Below are 21,982 nucleotides of genomic sequence, written 5' to 3' on the forward strand. Positions count from 1 at the left end.
TCTGTGTTTATCTGCTTTGCCATCACAATAAGAAGGCAATGTAAAACATGTTAGCATATTAATAATTTAATCTGCCAGTATTTAAAGGGGTTGATCAAAAGTGATATACATTGAAAAATTCAATGGGGGGATGTATTAACACACTTGCGCCACAATTCTGGTGGTTTTGCACCGAAAAAACTGTGTGAAAAGCCTTACACCACAGTTATCAAGGCTTTTGAGACACAAAAATTGTGTCACAGAGTTTAGACCACTTTAAAGTAGGTCTAAACTGGAAACCGAATCTTGCACCAGATTCATTAACAGTGATAAATCTGGTGCAGAAAATGACTAGGGTTTTCCTCCACTAAACTAACGGAATTGGGACACATTAATAAATCCCCCCCAAATATGTATCCAAATTTTAAGAAATGCTGAATTTTGTCACAGTTCTGGCATTTACTTGATTACTTGATATTGCACAGAGAAAGCCCCGAAGACCATAGAAATAATATAGAAGACAATTGCCAGCACCCCAAGGCAAATGTTCTTCTTTACTGAGTTTTTTCTTTCCTCTCTGCGCCTCTTGCACCTGAATTTATGAAGTGTTGCCGCCATAATATTGGTGTTTTCCGACACTTTCAACTTGTTCGCAAGATTTTGTTGCCACTTGTAAATCCACCAGTTTTCTATTTTTTCAACAAAATAGCCCAGCTAAAAGTTAGTCTAGGGAGTTCTTAATCTTTCAGTCTGTGCAGCAATTCATAAATCCCTTGCATTACAAACTTATATCCCACTGAAAAATATAGAACGGTTCTAGCGCCATCCTGCGCCAAAAATAATAAATTGCCCTCTATGCATTCCAGCACATCGTCTTAGACATAGTCAACCTCAATAAAGAATGGAACTACAGCGAGGTGGAGATGGGGCCTATGGCTGCCTCTGTGATTTGCATGTTCTTACTTATTTTGTATGCTGTTGCACAGAGGGAAAAATAAGGTGCAAAAACATTGTATTAGGTCTGACACCTCTTACAACATAGCTCACTACCTGGGAAGTAATATATGGTAATGATTCACAAATTGAAAACCCTTTCCTCCTATTATAAATGTGTTTTTGTCATTAGCCATATGTTCTCTGCTTCTGAGAATAGGTCATGATTCTCCACATTTCCCAATTTTCTCAGCTCCTAATTTCCTGTTTTAAAATTTGCATCAAATCAAGTCTTTGCTATTTCTTCCTAATTCTCACTTGATTAAATCTGTAAATGTATCAGATGTTATGGTGCCCTTGTCCTGGCAGAACAGCGGTAATAAAGATGATGTGCACCTGCTTCCCCCTCATTAGAAATCTCACAAGTTCATTATCTGAGCTAGATTTACTTATATACATGCTTATGGTTATGGCATAGGATATTTATCATTGGAGAGGAAGCTGAGTCGCACATGCTCAGTTTTCTTTATCAACTCTTTGTTGTTGGACCATGGCATTATAAGTCCTTCAGTTGTCACCTGTCTTGTGTGAGTAAAGAACAGAATATACATATTACCAAAGTTTAACAGAATTTGTAACTGTTAAATGAAAATGATAACACAAGCTCTCATACATCTCTAGAAAAACTTACTTAATCAATGTACATCTTCCTTTATGTGTTTTATACCACTCCATATACCATAGAAATTCTACATTTCACATAACGGGAGTATAAAACTAGTAAGAAGCTACTGTAGTCTTCCTTTTAAAAGTTAAGTATCAAAGTACAATGTGCAAGTTGTGGTTCCCCCTCCTATGGCTGTGGTAGGTTCATGAAGCTGTTAACCAGTAATGTCATAAAAGGACAAGGACAGACAGTGGCACTGTGGCAGAAGTGCTTAAAGACTCTGATGAACAGGTGGCTTGGCAGAGTCCAATGATGCAAGTGAGAGTTATAGCAGAGCTGAAGTTCCAGGCTATGGCTGACATAAGGCCATTGATCTTGCTGAACTGTTTTCACTGACTCCACAAACATAGCAGAGTTGGCTCTTCAATATGGGACAATTAGTCAGCAAAATACAGTGAATGAAATAATTATTTCATCCCTGGCTGATTTTGTAAGTTTGCATGAATAGTCTATAATCTTAAGGGTAGATTCATTTTAGAGACAGTTTATCAAAAATAAAATCCAGAAAATCACATTGTATAAATTATATAAATTTAGCTGCATTTTGCTGAGAAAAATAAGTATTTGACCCTCTACCAATCATTAACCTCTTTGAACTCCTTGAACTACTATTACTGCATGGAGGGCCGTAACTTAGCTCTCCATGCAGTAATACTACATCATGCAGCTGATGGCAGTTCAGCTCCTCGCTGGAGCTGAACCTGCGTCGGTAAACAGGGGGAGTGAGCAGTAATCAAAATAAATTATCCAGACATTTAAAAATTATAAAAACATAAAGCAGATATATGGGAAATGCTATTTACTAACTAATTTGGGTGGTAAACATGTGATCTTTTGATAAAGATAATAATAATTTTTTAATAAATAAACACAAAACATATCAGAAAAAAATTACCACTAACATGAAGTACCTGAATGTAATGAAAAACAATCTAAAAAACACTTTAATTTACCAAAGTGTTCAAAAGTTATAACCATATAAAGCGACGCATTTCAGATTACAAAAAATAGGGCCTAGTATTAATTTTTGCCCAATGGTCTGGGTCTTATTATGCACTAGGTATTATTTTCAGGAGAGGTCTTATTTTTTCATGAACAAGTACCGTATATACTCAAGTATAAGCCGACTCAAGTATAAGCCGAGGCCCCTAATTTTACCACAAAACCCTGGGATAACCTATTGACTTGAGTATAAGCCGAGGGTGGGAAGTTCATTGGTCACAGCCTACCCAGTATATAGCCTGCTTGACCCTGCCCCATAGTATGTAGCCAGCACCTGCCCCCCCCCCCAGTATATAGCCTGCCCCCTTCCCCAGTATATAGCCAGCATCGGGGGAAGCGGGAAAGGTGAGTTTTAATAATTTTTTTAACTCGAGTATAAGGCGAGTTTGGGTTTTCAGCACATTTTTTGTGCTGAAAAACTAGGCTTATACTCGAGTATATATGGTATTCACATTTATTTTTTAACAAAAAACATACAGCAGCATAAACATCTGAATTCCACCAAGAAATTCTAGTGACTATTTCCATGAACAACAATATATGGTACATTTAACAATCTTGGTATTTTTGAAAAAAAGCAACACTTTTTTTTAAAGAATATCTCCAGGTATTGATGGCTACTACCCCCAATCTCTCTTGATGGCTTCCCCCCCCCCCCCACCTACCTACTACTTATTGTGAGACTTAGCCATTTTGTATTTTTTCATTTTCTACTATACAATCCATAGCATGTGAAAAGCATTTATCTTTCACACGCTTGACCTCTTTGCTGCTACACTCTTGCACTTTACATTGTTTCCATCGCTTTTTATTGGTCGTTGATGTTATTTGTATATTCATGCATTTTGATCTAGATTACTGTAGGAGATATTGTTGGATTTGTATAGTATGTTGCATTGCTTTGAGTTGGCTTGCTCTTTTCATATCCTAGCATTCTTAGGTGGTGTTGAGGGGGATGTCACTGTAGCCCTGCTTTGTACTCCCAGGAGCACAGTGTGCAATGCAACATATTGGGTTGCATTTTTTAGATGTTTTTATTGCCTGTATGTTGTTTTCTATCTAATTATTTGGGTCACTATTGCATCCCTTTGTTCTTGAAATTTCTGAGTTATAGCATTGATGCATGACCATTTTTCTATGATTTATTGTATCTATTAGTGCCGGCCTTGCTCTTGTTTGGATTACCCCCAATCTCTCTTTACCAGTGGTGTAACTACAGCAGTAGTAGGACCTTCGAGATCCAGGGGCCCACACGGGCGACTCCTTATTTATCATGCACTATGGGAGCCAGTAAAGAGAAGTGTGGGCCCATCCCTTTATCTGTCCCATCCCACTACCTCTCCTGACTGCAAGGTGGATGGGCTGGACCAGGCTGTGTCTTGTCTTCTGCAGCCAAGAGAAGTAGCATGATGGGCCCAGCACAGCATTATCAAATTCCGGTTGTCCTGGCCCATCCAATTACCTCTTCTGACTACAGCTGAAAAGCCCAGCCAGGCACGCCTACCTCATATGCGACCTTCCCACGTACGCCCACTCCTCTACTTCCACATCTACTTTCATCCTCTCTTTCACCCTTTCTCTCCAACACCATGTCCCGACCCCACATGCGCGACAACTTGAGCCATCTGTTTTCCAGACTCTTCCACTGTTGGAAGAGGTGGATACTGGACTTACTGCTTAGAGAGCAAAGAGAGCAGCTAGAGGATGAGGAAGGGGAAGGCACAAGATCTAGGGCAATTAATAATAGTCTACTACACCTCTGTCTGGGAGTGTTGCTCGTCATGGACACAGTAATATTTTGACAGTATTTTAAACCACATTACAAAAGAAAACTAAAGCTAAATTGTAAAATGAGCTAAAGATTTGATGATATCTTTCCTAGTCAGACACTGAATTTTGGGACAAAATGCAAGCTGAATGGGAAGAAATGGCAAGAAGGAACTGGATTTCTGATAATTCCAGCCCATCTAATTTATCTGGAACATCTTCCAAAGAAACTGTAAGTATATTATATGCAGATAAAGGCCCAAATTTATCACCGGTGCACAGTCTTCAATAATCTGGCACACCCTGCATGCACCAAACGTGCTTAAACTGAGTGCACCAGTTTTTTTTTTTTGAGTGCACTCAGTTTAACAGGCATGTGCCTTAATTATGTTGGAAGTTCTAACATAAATGTGGTGGCCGGTGTGAATCCACATCAGAGCTCAGTTTTGTGTTGCAGCGGACACAGTGGAGCCACGACACAAAACTGGCACAAACACTACATAATAAATATGTGTGAGCAGTTTGCACATGGATTTATGTGCAAAATGCCCAAGAAAACTGGCGCGGACAGTTTGCTAAATCTGTGCCAAAGTGTTTCTGTTAAGTAATACGCTGCCCATGAAAAGAATACTATTAACCTTCTGCTAAGCTTCTCCTGGTCTATAACATGCTGCTTGATGTGTTTGCTGTTATTTTGATCCAGGGTTACTATTTCCACACGGACAATCCTTTCAGGGAGTGTTCTGGAGCCTTTGAAGAAGGAATGAAGAAACTGAAAGAAGGGGATCTCCCAGTGACCATCCTATACTTGGAAGCTGCTATTTTACAAGATCCTAATGATGCTGAGGTAGAAAATTTTCACATTTTTTCACATATATTAATTGCTAACCAGTTTTAACTCTCAATTGTGTGCTTTTTTGCTTCTAAAGTCTGCAATGTACAATTCTGAATGCTAATTATACTAAGGATGCTCATTTAGAAAGCTCAATTAGGCTACAGAGAACGGATTAAAGTATAAAAGCCAATTAGTAAATTAATGTATCGGAAATCACCCTTGTTAATCCAGGCAATGGAAATTCCAGGAAGGATATGCACTACTTTATATTAGGAGATGGTTTAAGAGACTTGTCAGGAAAGATTAGTACAAATAATACAAGACGTGAGGTATTTTCTTTGGATGTCTTAAAGAAAATCAATGGCAGCAACACACAGTCAATTGGCAGGAGGGCAATCATCAGGGCACAACATGATACTGCAGGCATGGAGGAGTTATACGTGGGGTTCCCATAGTTAGCGTTTAGCCACACATCGTTTTTTTTCACTGAAGCCTTACTTATCCATTCTATTTTATCTGCTTTTTGTGGTGTTTTCAACTGATTCGTTGTCCGTTGAAAATTTTTTTACAGCCTGTCCTATTTTTTTTTATGCTTGCAGATCACATAAAGCATCAGAAGCCTATGGGGGTGATTTATTAGAAGTGACTGAGAGAAGACTTGCTCTAGTTGCCCATGTAAACCAATTAAAACTCAGCTTTCATTTTCCCACAACTGTTTATAAAATAAAAGCTAAGCTCTGATTGGTTGAATCCATTAAAAAAAACCTGATGACAATCTGTTTTTTTTTTTACTGATAATGCTGAGGAACCAGATGTTATACCTTTAGGGGTTTTTTTGTATATGAAAAAATTGAGCAATTGATTTAAAAAAAATGATGCGGACAAAAACGCAAACAAAATGGATACATTGTCAACGAATTGGCAATGGACAACTCAAGAACATCTCATGAACTTAAGTATGTTAGTTTTCAAGAAACTTAGCAGACATGATGTGCCAAAGAATACAATAAGTTATTATTATTTCGGCCCCATCTTCACAGAGGAATATAGAATTCTTAATAAACTGTAAAGGAGAAAATGATTATTTTTCACCTCAGAAGCTCCTTTAACTAAACTGCAGGAAGGGATAGTCCCATGTTTCATTGTTACACCCTATCCACAGGACATAATGGGGCACATTTACTTACCCGGTCCTGTCGCGATCCCCAAGGTGCATTGTGCGACGTGGATGAAGTCCAGCGCGATTCATTAAGATCGTACGCCCGGTATCCTGCATGTGTCGCTCCAGAGTTCACCTTCTTCTTCCCGGTGTATGTGAGTGCATGTCTTGCAACACAATTTGAATTTTGAAACCAACGCTCAGTCCGAATGAGTCAGGTTGTCCGACAGCCCGCAAACCCCCCATCCAACCCCCCCTGTTTGTGTTGCATGAAAGTTGGCGCGATTGTGGCAAAAGTCCAATCGCATGTGCCAAAAACTCAGTGAATTGCGGCGCAAAAGGGAAGCAATTCCATGAATCCCCCTTGGGGCAAACGTAAAAGACAGTGGGCTATCCTACATAATGATGCTGGTAGATTTAACAGGTTCTTTTTGAATAAACAATATAATTTCAGAAAATTTTAAGTATTTGATTACTTTTCTATGTTCTTGACATTTTTCGTTCTACAATTCAATGACAGGCATGGCAGTACCTTGGCATCACACAGGCAGAGAATGAAAATGAACAGGCAGCCATTGTATCTCTACAGAGGTAAGTCACTCTAACATGATGAACTATGACAGAATGGCAATATGTAAACTTATAGAACATTTAGGTTAGTTTCTTTCATAAAAAGTAAACTGTTATTCACACAATCTGGTTAGTTTTCACCACTGCCATCCTTTGTATTTTTCATGATACACTTTCATTAACATGTCTCATGTTTAACTTTGAGTTTTAGTTGTTATCTTCTAAGTAAGAAGCTAAAAGATTGTGTTACATTCCAGGTGCTTACAGCTACAACCAAATAACTTAAAAGCACTAATGGCCTTAGCTGTCAGCTACACTAATATTGGACACCAAAATGAAGCATATGAAGCTCTAAAAATGTGGATGAAACAGAATCCCAGATATAAATACCTGGTGAAGAGTAAATCGGAATCTCCAAACCTGAAGCGCAGGATGTCAAAATCAGTGTGGGAAAGGTAAGGTTGACATGTGCACCTTGTCACATTGAACATCTAGTGGGTTTAAATGCAGTTTTGGATAGGATATGCTTTAAAAACTGTTTATTTGTATAGTAAGTAGCCATATGTAAATTGTGGAACTCAAATGCATAGGGTTTAGAGCAGTGATGGTGAACCTTTTAGAGCCTGAGTGCCTAAACTTCAACCAAAAGCCACTTATTTATTGCAAAGTGCCAGCACCGCAATTTATTTCTCCTTGTTCTCTGACAACTTTCAATCGTTCAGCCTCCTAAAGACACCAACGCAGTTGAAAGGAGGAGGGCAAATTCATCTATCATAGTAGGAAGGTTCTGTAGGAAGATTCTTTGAGACCTGTCTGGTGAACTTCATGCTGGGGTGATGGCCTGGGTGCCCACAGAGAGTGCTCCTAGTGCCGCCTCTGGCACCAGTGCCATAGGTTCGCCACCACTGGTTTAGAGCATGGTTGTGGTCCAAGGGGCACATTGTCATACCGATTAAGCTCAGGGGGCCGGACTAGTGAGCAGAACCCTAGATGCACCAAAAAACATCAAATACTGTATTTGTAACAGACTATAAATACAGTACACAAAGCAGATGATAATACTTGCCCTAGAGCAAACTTACAATACAGGAGACCCCCAAAGCAGGCTATAATACTGGAGATCCCAAGACCAGGCTATAATAGCGGAGACCCCTGGATCATACATATAAAACTGGAGAAGCAAATATATAATACTCAAGACCCAAGAGCAGGCCATAATACTGGTCACCCCCAGAGCAGACCTTTAATAATGGAGAGCCCTAGAGGAGAAATATTATACTGGAGACCCCCAGAGCAAATCTATAATAATGGAGACCTCCAGAGCAGGCTATAATACTGGTGACCCCAGAAAAGACCTTTAATAGTGGACTTCCCCAGAGCAGACTTTTGGTAGTGGAAACCTCAAGAGCAAATAATAATAATAGTGGATACCCCCAGAGCAGGCTCATAATAGTGGAGACCACTGGTGCAAATCTTTGCACCCTTAATAGCTTAGACCCCAAGAGCAAATATATAATATTGGCTATGGAGAGTAGCTGAGCAGTGAGTACAGAACAGCTGACAGTCAGCATCAAAATCCAGAGCAAGAGATATCAGGAACTGTGAGTACTTGTCAGACATACTCACTGCAATCCAGGCTCCTGCAGCAATGATAGCAGCGCTCAATGCTCAAAATATAAAAACTAAGATTTCTGTGGATGAACCCCTTAAGATTAAAATATTGTACAGTTTCCAATATGGTATTGATAAAAACATCATCCCATCCCACAAACAATGACGCCTTACACAGCTGCCTACACTGAAATTTGAAAAAACGTTTTTTTAAAGACGGCATTACGACATAACTAAACTATATCATACTGACCAAAAGATTAAAGGAGGAGCATTATCTAAACCACACATTGTACGGCTTTAAAAATAAAGCCCATCGAATATGTGAAACTGTGATTTTTTTTTGCCATTTCTACCACATTTGGATTTTTTTTAAACTTCCCAGTACATTGCACAGAATATTAGCGTGTTATCTGCAAGACAAATTGTACTTTCTAGTGGTACAATTTATCATACAGCTTTGTAAATGGAAAAATTAAAAAGATAAGGAACGACTGGAGGGAAAAACAGAAATAAAATAAATTTTAAAAATCCTGGTCCTGAAAGGGTTAAAGTTGTTTATCCACCATCACTTTACAATAGATATATTATTCTGTAAACCCTGCACATGCTAAGATAAGGAGCTGATAACATTAATTTTTACTGTAGGCTGTAAAATGTCTGATTAACTGTCACATCTGACATCTAGTGGCCACTTGTGAAATCTGAAGTGATTTAAAATTCACAATTTGAATAAAGAGAAACTGTCAGTTGTTTATTCGGTTTTGTAGTTAGGATAACTAGAATTAGAATAACATAATAATTCCCGAAAGTTTGTGTGATAAATGGGAGGGGGGGGGGGGAGTCTGAGGTGGCTGTGAGTAATGTAGGAGCCCCACAGGGGGCCCCATTCCTGTTCACCATTTATATCTAAAAAATCTGGGAGTGGAGTGAATGATGGACAGTAGTGCGATCTCCCTCCAGAGCAATAGCAAAGAGACAGAGAAAACAGAAAAATACGGATATGGATTGCCTGACGAAGGTCTGAGTACCAGACCGAAACGTGTTGCAAATATATCTGTCTTTTAATCAATAAAATCTGATATTAATAATATATATCGGGAGTCCGGACTATCCTTGAGCGCTCAATGCCATGTGTATGTGGAGCATCAGTTGGATCGTTACTGTTCACCATTTATACAGTGGATTTTCAAAAGAACAGAAGTGAGTGCTTTATGCAAAAGTATTCAGATGATGCTGCAATTGTCGGGTGCATAAATCCGGGTAACTTGGAGGAATACGAGTCGACTGTGGATTCATTTGTGTCATGGTGTAAAGTGAATGGTTTAACGTTGAATTTAACAAAAAAAAAAAGAAATGGAGATTAAGTTCGGGTAAACTGTAAAGGGGAATATAAACCCCTTCGGATTAGTGATGTCGAGGTGGAGAGAGTCTCAGTTTACAAATATCTGGCAGTGCACCTCCACAATAAACTGTCATGACATGTCAGCTCGGAGAAGGTATATAAGAAAAAGTATCAGGTAGACTTTTCTTTTTAAGATCGTTGAGGTTGTTTGACATACAGAGGAAGATGCTGATTGGTTTCTATCAGTCTGTAGTGGCGAGTGTACTCTATTATGCTGTGGTATGTTGAGGTAGAAATGTGCGCATACAGACTCAAACAGATTCAGAAAAATGGTTTAAAAAGCTAGTGCAATTGTGGGTGCCCCGTTGGAAAAGTGGGAGACAGTTTTATGTTCGCGAATGCTAACCAAAATGGACTAAGTAATGAATTTAACCCTTTGTACTCTATTTTTAATGGGCATCACAGCACTTTTAGTGACAGGTTCCTTCAGCTCAAATGTAAAACTACCAGATTTAAGGTCTTTTATCCACTCTGTGTTTGGCTTAGCCAACAGGAGGGGAGGTGCTGTGGGATAGTTTTTATTTGTGATATATGTTCTTTTTGTATATTGTAATTTATAAATGTTTACATGAATGTGTGTGTACTTATATGAATTTGCGGTTGTATTTTATATGTAAAAAGATGGCGGTCTTTTCAGTGACGTAAATAATTTCCCCTATGGGGAAAATAAAGTTATTGTTCTATTCTATAATTTTTCATTACATAAACAATAACATTAATTTTCTGAAATGGGAATACCCCTTTAAGAAAAGAACAGTTTTTTCATTAACCTCTACAAAGCACAGTGCTGTACAATGCATAGTGGCTGTGCTTGGTATTGCAGCTTAGTTAATTCACTTAAAAAGGGACTGAAGTACAAGCAGGAGAGGGGACCAGTGGATGTGACATCACAGGTTTTAGAAGTGAAAGCAGCACTAGAGTGCAGTGACCAGCTGAAAGACCTAATCAATGGGTGACACTTGTCAATAACAAAATGTTGACACTACTGGAACAAGACCATAGATAACACAAATGTCCCTTCTGTGTGCTTCATTTTTAGACAAAAAAATAGAGAACAAATTGGCCTTTCCGTTTTTTGTTTTAGCATTGAAGTGAATGAGGACATATACATTTTGTTATAGTGGTATATTTTATCTATTAAAGCAATAAAAAAATCAAGTAAAAGTTTCCTTCCACTGTGCATAATAAGTAACTGTTAATGACTAATGTAATAACTGAACCTCTTTTCTTCCTCAGTACTTCCCTGGAGGAGGTGAAGGAGCTGTACCTTGAAGCAGCACATCAGAACGGTGATCTAATAGACCCCGACTTGCAGACTGGACTGGGAGTGTTATTCAACCTTAGTGGAGAGTTTGATAGAGCCGTTGATGCTTTCAACTCTGCCTTAATGGTCCGACCAGATGTAAGCACGCTGTATCCAAATTTTTCATTGTTTGCAATGACTTATGCCGTTTAGTAACCAGTAATAACCTGGTATTGTGTCCACAGGGCGGTGCTATGATTGTCTGCTGCTGTGCCATGATTGAATGCCATAAATATCATATCACTATCCAATATTATAAAATAAAAACTAAGGGAATGTGAGAAAATAACTGTAGAAGTGGAAGTATTGTATTGTATTGTATTTTCAGAAATATACAATAAATGTGTTTCCTAAACATATCATTACATTTAAAAAATCTAAAAGACTGCAACAATTTCAAATGCTTCACATAATCTCACTGTGCCTTATTTTTCTTGTTCCTTGACAGGACTATTCATTATGGAACCGACTAGGTGCAACATTAGCAAATGGAGATCGAAGTGAAGAAGCTGTAGAAGCTTACACAAAAGCACTGGAAATACAACCAGGCTTCATCAGATGCAGATACAATTTAGGAATAAGCTGTATTAACCTTGGAGCTCACAGGTAAGACATAGCAAGTGTTACAAAAATTCCTTTATTCATTCATTTATATATATATATATATATATATATATATATATATATATATATATATATATTTATATATATCACCATTCCTTTAACTACTTTTCTATACCCTAAATCTACTAACTGTATGTATGTATTTCTGTCGCTGCAGTTCGGGCAGCAGACAGGGAGTCCTTGCATCAAATTAGAGTATTTGTTTAAAATCAATCAAAATGAGAGAAAAATCTTACCTTGTCGCAAAATAAGAGGAAAAGCTGGGCATAGAAATTTGTGCATGATAGGTAGGGCAAACAAAATTAGCGTGTTTCAGCCATGAGTAAGGCTTGAATAGCTGAAACTGGTTGGTTTTGTGTTCCCTATCCATCATTCACTAATTTTATATGTTTTAATGTATCTTTAATATGAATTTTGGATTTTATCCTAGAGGTGCCACAGCTTTTACTCTTGTTGCTTGTATATTACATATATAGATGTTATGTGGAAAAGTCTTCTTACTTGGGGTCCCCATTCAGCTTGCTACAGAGAAAGAAGCTGCACGGATTGTCTCTCTTTGACATACAACAGTTTATATATTGCATGATCGATCCACTAGAAAATTCCCCTACCAATATAGGGTTGACCATATAGAATGGTTATACGCCTGTCATTGAGAGTTTGTTGTGTCTGCTTCTTTAGTAGGAAAGAGTCTCCCATTACCACTAGAGATAAGCGCACCCCATGGTAGACCCTTGACACCCCCATCAACTGGTCATTGATATGATTGGCCAGGTGCAGTCCCCTGTCCGGGTCAGTCAGCCTAATCCAGACGGTGAACCCATATTTAATTAGCACCAAATGAAGACTATTCCATGACTTCAGCACATCTAAAAGTTACTCATGAATTCTACACATGAAAAAAATTTGTAAAGTCAGTTGCATGGGAAATGTTTCATATTATGCCTTTTTAGATTTTGCAGTATTTTCATGATTCACCATTTCATCTTTGCTTCTAGAGAGGCTGTTAGCAACTTCCTGACGGCTCTGACTCTACAAAGGAAAAGTAGAACTCATCTGCAAGCTCAGCATCCTGTCATCTCAGGCAACATCTGGGCCGCACTCAGGATAGCGCTGTCCATGATGGACCAACCTGAACTCTTTCATGCCGCCAATGTGGGAGACCTGGATGTCCTCCTAAAAGCGTTTCATATAGAATCCTGAAAACCAGTCTGAGCCTCAAGAACTGCCTTTTTTTCGTTAGAAAGTTATGTTCAGTGCGATAAACTGAGCATGATATTCAGTACTTCCACCGGATGATAACTTGGCATTTTTCCCCCAAAGCTTGCTGGGTTATATGTCTGACACTAAAAGCACAATCCTACTTTAGGAAAAATTTGAAGAAACATATCTTTCCACTGCTGAATATTTACATAGAAATATTCTTATAATAAATGACTGATATACAAGAGACCCATTCCATATTCACACATTTGTAACAGCAAATGTCTCCGTTTCCTGTTGTTCTTCTCCATTCATTACTGGAGGTCAATGTTTTGAAGGTGCTTTCTATATCAACTAGCACTGCAACCACTGACAGAACATGGGAGAACTTGTGATCAGTGCATGAGGATCTATATATATCGTTCACAACCTGTATGATCTTTAAACATGTTAGTAGTTATTATGTAGTTTTATTAGTACTATTTTGCATAACTTGATGAAAAAATGAACCTAGGATCGCACTTTCCAAGAAATACCACCTATATGATCCAATGCACATCCCCTTAAACCTACCGGAATATGGAGTGCAGTGGAGAGTGCTGTCAGAATGACGCTAGTTGCCTTTGTTAACAAAAATATGAGTTGTAATGTCCACAGGTACAGAATAGCCAACTGCCAAATTTGATATAGACTTTACTTTATCTACACAATCAGTAAGTTGCACTGACTGAGGCTATGCCATGCCTGTATGGGACTGTACATTTGCACTTTAGACTATATTTTATTTATGCAATGTTTTTGAGTAGTATAGAAGAATTGAAAAAGTCTGGCCAATATGGCGGATAGGACCAAATATATTATTCTTAGAGATTTTAAAACTGATTTTGGGTAGAAAATGGAAATAAATGGTGTAATAATAAATCAAGCAGTTTATGGTTCTCCAGAATCCCATGCTGACATTGGTAAGCTAAGAATGACTTGGCAAGCTGGACCTTGCTATTTATGACCACTATAGAACCAATGCATGCCGAATCCTACTCTAGAAACTGCTAAACCGTTGCAAAGAATTGCTTATGAAATTGTGTAATAAACTGACAACATTCCAGTGTTTTTCTAATGTAAGGCGTTACCATAGTTCATCATACTGTTCCGCTTTAAATGCATATTATATAAAAATTATATTTACAATAGTTTATCTTCTATCAAATGTTTGTTTTTTACATTTGACCATATATAATTATCTCTAGTAATGCTTCTGAGCATACAAAGCTGTGTTTAAATCATAGAGATGATATTTCAGTGCATTTTAACACTGTCCTGTCTGCCCCCTCATCAGAAATGTGCTCTTCTTTGTTTCAACACTGAAGGGAAGGACATAGACAATAGGGAGGCTTGTGCAAGAGGCTTTAAGAACTCCCTATGAAACATTATAAACACATCAGATTTATACATGTCAGATTTGCACAATCTCCGGCTATCTGGAGATCTCGCGCATGCGCAGTGCCTCTGTGATCTTGGAGCTGGTACTGCGCCAGCTTCACAAGCGCACCGCACATGTGCCACTTTGCATGACATGTTAGGAGTTGTGGGAGGTCTCCGCATATACTAAAAAGACCTCCATGGGATGTTCATATTACATAAGAAGGTACTTCTTGTGGGCTTGGGGGTTAGTGTGTTGACAAATTCCCTTTAACAGAGCTATTTGTTCACCCTGGTCTTCTAGTCATTGCTATTTATAATGCTATCTCTATAGTAATGAATGGCAGTATATTGGGGGTAACCTGTGCAGATTCAGTATATAACACTTTGTTAACAACTTGTGTCCCAAAGTACAAAAAGATCAAGTTGTTGAAAAGCGACTGCCTGATGTTTATCTACCTGATTTCTGCTTTTAGAATCCAAAGCTTAGTCCACATCAGCATTTGGCAGATTCTGTTCCACTTTATGTTAATTATAGTAAAAAAAAAATATTGCAGCAATGTTTTTTTCTGTTGTGAATGATGGATTTATAATAGGTGACCAAAAGGTTGACCCTTCACCTTTCATATTTAGTTTGCGCAACTCTCTCCTAAATACATCCCATAAATAAATCCCATTTCAGCAAATAAATGTTTTTGTTTGTATAATGAAAAGTTATGCAATATTCCAAATGTCTGTATGAATTTCTATATCTCTGCTTGCTGTCATTCTGTAGAAAGCTTCTATGTTTATTTCCTCCAGACAGAAATATGACCATGGTCACACAGGTGCTCGGCTCGTTAGTATCAGAGTAATCGGAGCTGTGTGATATAATGAGCCGTGCACCTGTGTGACCATGGTCTGATTTCTGTCCACTGGAAATTAAAGGGTATTCCCATTTCAGCAAAAAAATTGTTATTTGTTTTTATGATAAAAAGTTGTACAATTTTCCAATATACTTTTGTATCAATTCCTCATGGTTTTCTAGATCTCTGCTTGCTGCCCTTCTATGCAATGTGTCTATATTTACTACTAGTGGACTGAAATCTGACCATGGTCACACAGGTGCACGGCTCATTATATCACAGAGAGTACGGTAATCAGAGCTGTGTGTTATAACGAGCCATGGTCAGATTTCTGTCCACTGGAAGTAAACATAGAAGCTTTCCATAGAATGACAGCAAGCGGAGATCTAGAAATCTGTAAGGAATTGATACATAAAGTATATTGGAAAATTGTATATCTTTTTATAATAAAAAGAATGACATTAATTTGATGTAATGAAAGTACATTCCTCCATTATCCTCTGCAGACGTTCCTCATGCTCAGTTTGATTAGCTTCTCCCTCTGTGATTGCAATCCCCTGTCTTAAAATAACTCCGTTTGATTGCTCCTCTATTTTTGAAAGGGACTGAGTTTTTGAGATGAAAACTTTTTAGCTAAATATACCTATACGGTCAATGTTACCATAAAATTGTATAAGGTTTCAGTCTGCATAAGAGATTCAGCAAATGGTCATATTACAGCTAAATCATTTTATTGTGAAGAAACCAGTGGCCACACTTGGTATTGCAGCTTATCCCTATTCACTTAAATAAGTCTCCACAGCGGCCAGGCCACATGATAGATGTATTTGACGCTGCTGGTCTGTGATGAAGAAGCACGCGTCACCAGCACACCACAACAGCCTTTAATGTATCAATAGGGTAGGGTATCAATCTACAAAAACATGAAGTGGGAAAAAAACTTTATTTAAAAGAATAAAATAGCAATGCTCTATCCCTTCTGACTCATACTGCCACATGTAGGATGATTTATCATTAGGGCCTTAATTGTGGTGGCATAAAATGCCAGATCAATTGACATTTCAAAAATGGCAGTGAGTCTGCAGATCAGCTCAATACTGTCATGTATGTACTGTATAACTTTATTTTTTAGTAAACATAGCAATAGAAATATCCATGCATACATCAGTATATAGTCAATGCCTACCTGGTGGATCATGGATATTTGAGGAAACAAAGTACCAAACTAAAGTAACTAAACTAAACTTTCAACAAAATTACATAAATGAATAGTGCAGATGATAATGGTAAACCTAGCAAGAAATTACTTTAATAAATTATAATGCAGAGTCCTTCTTTTCTTCCTTATTTAAGCAGTTTGTTGAAATCTTTCTCTTGTATATACCACTAACAGCTGGGTAATAAAGAAACCTGATAACATGCCTAATGACTTTTAAAGTAACTGTCATTTCAGATAATTTTTAAAACGGTGTGGGAGGGATAGTTCTGAACATTTTTGTAATATATTAAATCATGACATTCAGATTTTCTTGTAAAGAAACAGCCTGCAAAGTACCCGTTACTAATAGGTTTACTTCTGGCTTGTCATGGCAGATCCATCTACCAGGCTGAAGACTCACTCTCCTCTCCTGTTTTTTTACACAACTTTGAGCAGTGAGTTTTAACCCGTTTTGCTCTCTCCCTGGCTGTAGTATGCTGTGATCTATATTTTAAAGTTGAAATCGAAGGAATTAATCCTCACTACTCCCAGCTCTGAAAAAAACACATTGGGGGATTCGTTAATATATGTCTCAGGATTCGACAGTGAAGAGCTGGTCACCACTACTCTTGTGCTGCACCAGATTCATTATTGTGATAATGAATCTGTCACAGTACAAGAGTGTTGAGTTTTACCTTTCACCTGCTTTTAGCAGGATGAAACTTTGCGCACTCTTCCTAATTTTTTGGCGCACAGACTAATTTCCAAATGACCCTGCCCCTTTCTCCAAACCACACCTTTTTTACTAGGCCACGTCCCTTTGTCAGACGCGTTTGAATATGGCCAAAAAATGTATCCGAATGTATCAGAAGGCATTTTAGAGCATTTTAGGTTTTTTTTTTAGCAAATCCATCATGTAGGATGGCTTGAACATGGATTTCTAGATCTAGAGGGAAGAATTTCTAGAGGGAGCTGAGTAGCAAATTTTTTACAAACTTAATTTCTTAATAAAGTATATTAAAAAATGCTCACAACTCAGAGAGCTGAATATTCTCTAGCTATGGAAATAGTTAATTATTAGCCTCATCTCTCTGAAGTGGACTGATATTACAAAGATTTCAGATATATTTCTCACTGCAGGAAGAAGAGCAGAAAAAGTCCCAGGGAAGCTTCTTCACTTAAAGAAGTATATTATAAAGTTTACTTTTATCGCCCACTATTGATTTCTGAAATTTTAAAAATGATTCAAAGGTTTAGTTACACTTTAAGTGTAACCTTACACAGTGCACAGGCTAGTACCAAAAATGTAATATGGAATCTCTAAGATGACAGTGACTTGTGCACAAAAATACTGTATGCTCTTGTTATTTATGAGTTAATTATAGTTGAAAAAATGGTAATCGGTGATGAACACATTTTGTATAGTATCTAATCTAGTAAGGACATTTTAATACATTCCAAAGTAGGTCACTACTTTATTTGATCTACCCGAAAATCTATGGATGAATCCACCAACATGTCATCAATAGGAAGACTTCACTGCCGGAGCGATCTGCCTCAGATCCATTCAAAATAATACTAAATGGAGGTAAACCTGTGGCCTTATTACTGTGTATTACCCACCCCCATCACATAGTCCATACAATGCTAATAATTCTTATTCTAGAAGGCAAGTTGTAAGTTTCAATAAAGCAACACGAAGCCTTGATTAAAGAGCCTTTGGTGATTTTAATGTACTGTGTAATGTGCTATGCAGGTTTCTGCTCCCACTTTGATTGTGATACAGACTATGTATTTAGCCCAATCAGTAGACAACTTGTGATATTTTATGTCCAGGAGAGAACAGGATTTTGTCATCTGAAGCCAGCGTACAGGCTGTACCCATTATCAGATATAGAATTTGTTTAGCAAGGTCCATTCCTTGGTCACCTTTCTCCCAACTTTTCTAAGATGACAGTTCAAGCAATCTCCGTGCAATATGGTATTTATACACTTAAGGTACTGAAAGAAGAATTTATATTTTTAAAATGTGTAACCTTTGATGGTCAAAAGCATCTGATTTCTAAAAAAAAAGGACCTTTTTTAAAAGACTATTATAACCTCAGGTATTGCCTTGTTGCATGCATTTAACATACGGTAAATGTATTTTCAATCTATTAACCAAAAGCATGCATTATAATGTATTTATTGTACATATAACCCTGATGCACAATTAAAGATAACAAAACACAAGAATTTTCCGTGTCTTCTTTGACATTTTTTTTTATTTTCTTTATTGGGTTTACAATTCACAACATGACAATTTTACTATGCACTGATACACTGTAAACTTAACTACAGCAGATTAAAGTGCACCACTTTATTGAGGAGCAAATTCGCCATCTTTTGGTAGAATATGGTTGAATTAGTACAGTAATTTATGCTATTTCTATACTTCTATCAGGTAAAGTCTGCCAGTCTATAGGTAGGTTCACTGCTATGGTTTAAATAGTTCTGGACCGCTTGCCGTAAATATACAGTGTGTGGTCCAGGTCCCTAAAGCTATAGCATATTTACAGTGAAGGCTTTAGGAGGCTAACCAAGAGATTGGGAAGCCGAATGTCATGTCCCCCACTTCAGGCAGCTTTAGGGGATCCGAAGAGGAGAAGACAAAAGCAGTCTTCTCTTATACACAATTCAGCATTATGTGGAGAATAGAGGTAGGCCAATGATTGCTATGGTACCATTACTTAGAGACTGCTACTGAGGTTACAGCACAACCAAAAAAGTGACAACCTAAGGCGAATGAATTTTCTGCTGACATTTCCCAAAAATTCTACAAAACGTCCCAAGGGGCAATTCTTACACCTTAGACCAAGCTGTACAGAACTATTTGATAATCTAAACAAGGCAGAATAAGTCCCTATAGTAGGGATACAAAAAAGAGAGCAGTTATGACAAGGAAAACTTTACTCCAAAATGGCCAAAGTAGAGAAAACTCCTGTAAAAATGACATTATTAAAGGAAATCTACCATCAATATCAAGCATGATAAACAAGGGACTGTCATTGTGGTGATCATCTCGTATTTGTTATCCATGGCTTCCTTTCTAAAATCAACTTTTTCAATACCCTAGTGACATCGTGGAAGGTTCATTAGCATAATGTTCAAGTTGATTTTAGCAGAAAGAAGGCCATGGATAAGAAATATTAGAATATTACCAGTCACAGTGCCTGGATCTATGGGTAAAGGTCTCTGCTTTATCCATGCTTAATTTTCATGATGGATTTCCTTTAAAGGCCCGATTCTTATACACCACACTGCTGATCTAGGAGCAAATAGGAGAATCTTTACAAAGTACCAGGATATCCTCAAGCAATCAAAACAACAGGATAATTAATTCCACCAAAAACCCAGTTTTTTCTTTTAGAGAGCAAAACATTTTACCAACTTAATGGCACCTATTGTGATAGAAAAGAATATAATATAAAGAGAACACTATCACAATCAACAGGTTTTTCTTCACCATCATTGAACACATAAATTGCTATTGTAAGGTGATGATACATAGACTAAAATGGCCATAAGCTATATGTAGGCCTTAGCAAACAACAATTATACAAAAGGACAGATAGACATCTGTATAATATACAAAGAAAATTGAAGAGGGATATGCTGTCAAGGCATGATATGGAAAAACATGGAGGATCCACGGCATGAACAGTGGTATTCAGCTTCCAAATAGTTAAAGCAGACTGGAGATGAGTGAACCACATTAGCAAAATGTCACAAGCCAAGAGTAGGTAGATCTTCATTCTAGACACTCTCATCCACATGTCTGTGTGAACCAACAAGAGCTGTGAGCCACAAGCTGGATGGAGAGTGGAAGGGTGAGCACTCCTCACATCTCCCCTCTCCATAGGATGCTGTGCAGCCCTTTTGGAAATCCAGGCAGGAGTAGGACTAGCAATATCTTTTGTACCTTGGACACATGGCTCGAACACGGTGTGGTGTCTATGCATGTCTATGGTAATGATGAGCTAGCTGCCATTCTTGCGACTAGCTCATGGTCACTATATATGGATGTGTGAATGGAGTCTAAACTTAGACCCAATGACAATTCAGTTCTACACCAGAGCAGAACCATCATCGGGAAACACCAGGGTTTTAAGCGGTAATCCCCACACCCATCTTCCCCAGAGAGTTTGTGCTCCAGGAGCAGCAAACTTCGCTCCATATTGTCAATTGCCCGCAGCCTTGAAACTTGCTCATTTAGATCCAGAATCTGGGCTTCCAGATGAGCAATTTTCACACATCCCACACAGCAGTATTCCCCCTCGAACAGCTGCTCAAGGAAAGCATACATGGCACAGGATGTACACTGTGTAACAATGCCACTAATGGAGTCCATCGTGCTAATGGGGAATACAAGAGAAATACGGAAGAATTCACAGTAAAGTAACACAAAATACAGCAGTTACCTGCTAAAGTCCCTCAAACTTAAGTCCCTTAATTCTAAATCCCACTTTGGAACCTGCATACACTTCAGATCAATGCCAACTTGCTTTTCTGAATGCTCTTAAAAAGTTTATTTGCCACAATAATCCGCTGTTATCACTGCAAAAAGATCTGGCTGCAAACCACCAAACAAACTGGCCACAGAAGTATATAAAGGCTGCTAATTAGATAGCCACACCCCACTATTAATTAGGCAGCACTTGTGCCTATACTGTCTAGATGAGCAAGGTGAATGCCTCAGACTTAGGGTGAAAACACATGTGGCGTTTTTAGACCGTTTTTAGTTTTCAGATTGTAAAAAACGCATGCATTTTTGACCAGTTTGAATTAAGATAATTAGTCAAACCTGTCAAAAACACATGTGTTTTTTTACGATCTGAAAATGCATTAACTAAAAACGGCCCCAAAACAGCCTAAAAACGCCACGTGTGTCCTCACCCTTAGGTCGCGGTCACATGTACCGTTAGGCGTCCGTTTGTAACAGCCACACACGCCAGACCACGATGGGCTAGCAGGGACGAGTTCTTTTAGGATTCTGAGGGTGTGTAGTTTAGGGGATATTAGGCCCAGATAGATATCACATGTTCCACAGTCTATTTGAACAATTTATTCCCAACAGTAAGAACACTTCAGACAGCAATCACAGTAAGGGCTCATTCACACTGCCGTCTGCGGGGCCGTACATGCGGCCGCATGTACCTCCCCATAGACGGCAAAAACGGCACGGTGGGGATCCGGTGCCACACATGTGTGGCACCGATCCGGGCCGCACACAGCAAAAAGATCTTTCGGCGGATGTGCGGCCGTGTGCCGCTATTTCCTATGGAGGGAGGAGGGGTCACCTGCTCCTCACCTCCAGCACATGGCGGTATGCCCGCACGGCGGGCATACCGCGTGTGAATGTA

The 21,982-nt window shown here is 38.4% G+C and overlaps 1 protein-coding gene across 3 annotated transcripts in view; it reads left to right on the forward strand.

Annotated features, from left to right (window-relative positions):
- Nucleotides 1–18,802, forward strand: part of PEX5L (peroxisomal biogenesis factor 5 like) — a 164,335-nt gene extending 145,533 nt beyond the window's left edge. For all 3 annotated transcript variants that reach the window (XM_072142740.1, XM_072142741.1, XM_072142742.1), the window contains 7 exons: nt 4,524–4,640; nt 5,112–5,255; nt 6,923–6,993; nt 7,230–7,427; nt 11,225–11,390; nt 11,740–11,897; nt 12,914–18,802. In XM_072142740.1, coding sequence (XP_071998841.1) covers nt 4,524–4,640; nt 5,112–5,255; nt 6,923–6,993; nt 7,230–7,427; nt 11,225–11,390; nt 11,740–11,897; nt 12,914–13,118 — 1,059 coding nt within the window. In that variant the 3' untranslated portion in view covers nt 13,119–18,802. The remainder of the gene's footprint in view (nt 1–4,523; nt 4,641–5,111; nt 5,256–6,922; nt 6,994–7,229; nt 7,428–11,224; nt 11,391–11,739; nt 11,898–12,913) is intronic.
- Nucleotides 18,803–21,982: the final 3,180 nt, after the last annotated feature.

Source organism: Engystomops pustulosus, chromosome 3 (genome assembly GCF_040894005.1).
Source record: "Engystomops pustulosus chromosome 3, aEngPut4.maternal, whole genome shotgun sequence".
Taxonomy (NCBI): Eukaryota; Metazoa; Chordata; class Amphibia; order Anura; family Leptodactylidae; genus Engystomops; species Engystomops pustulosus.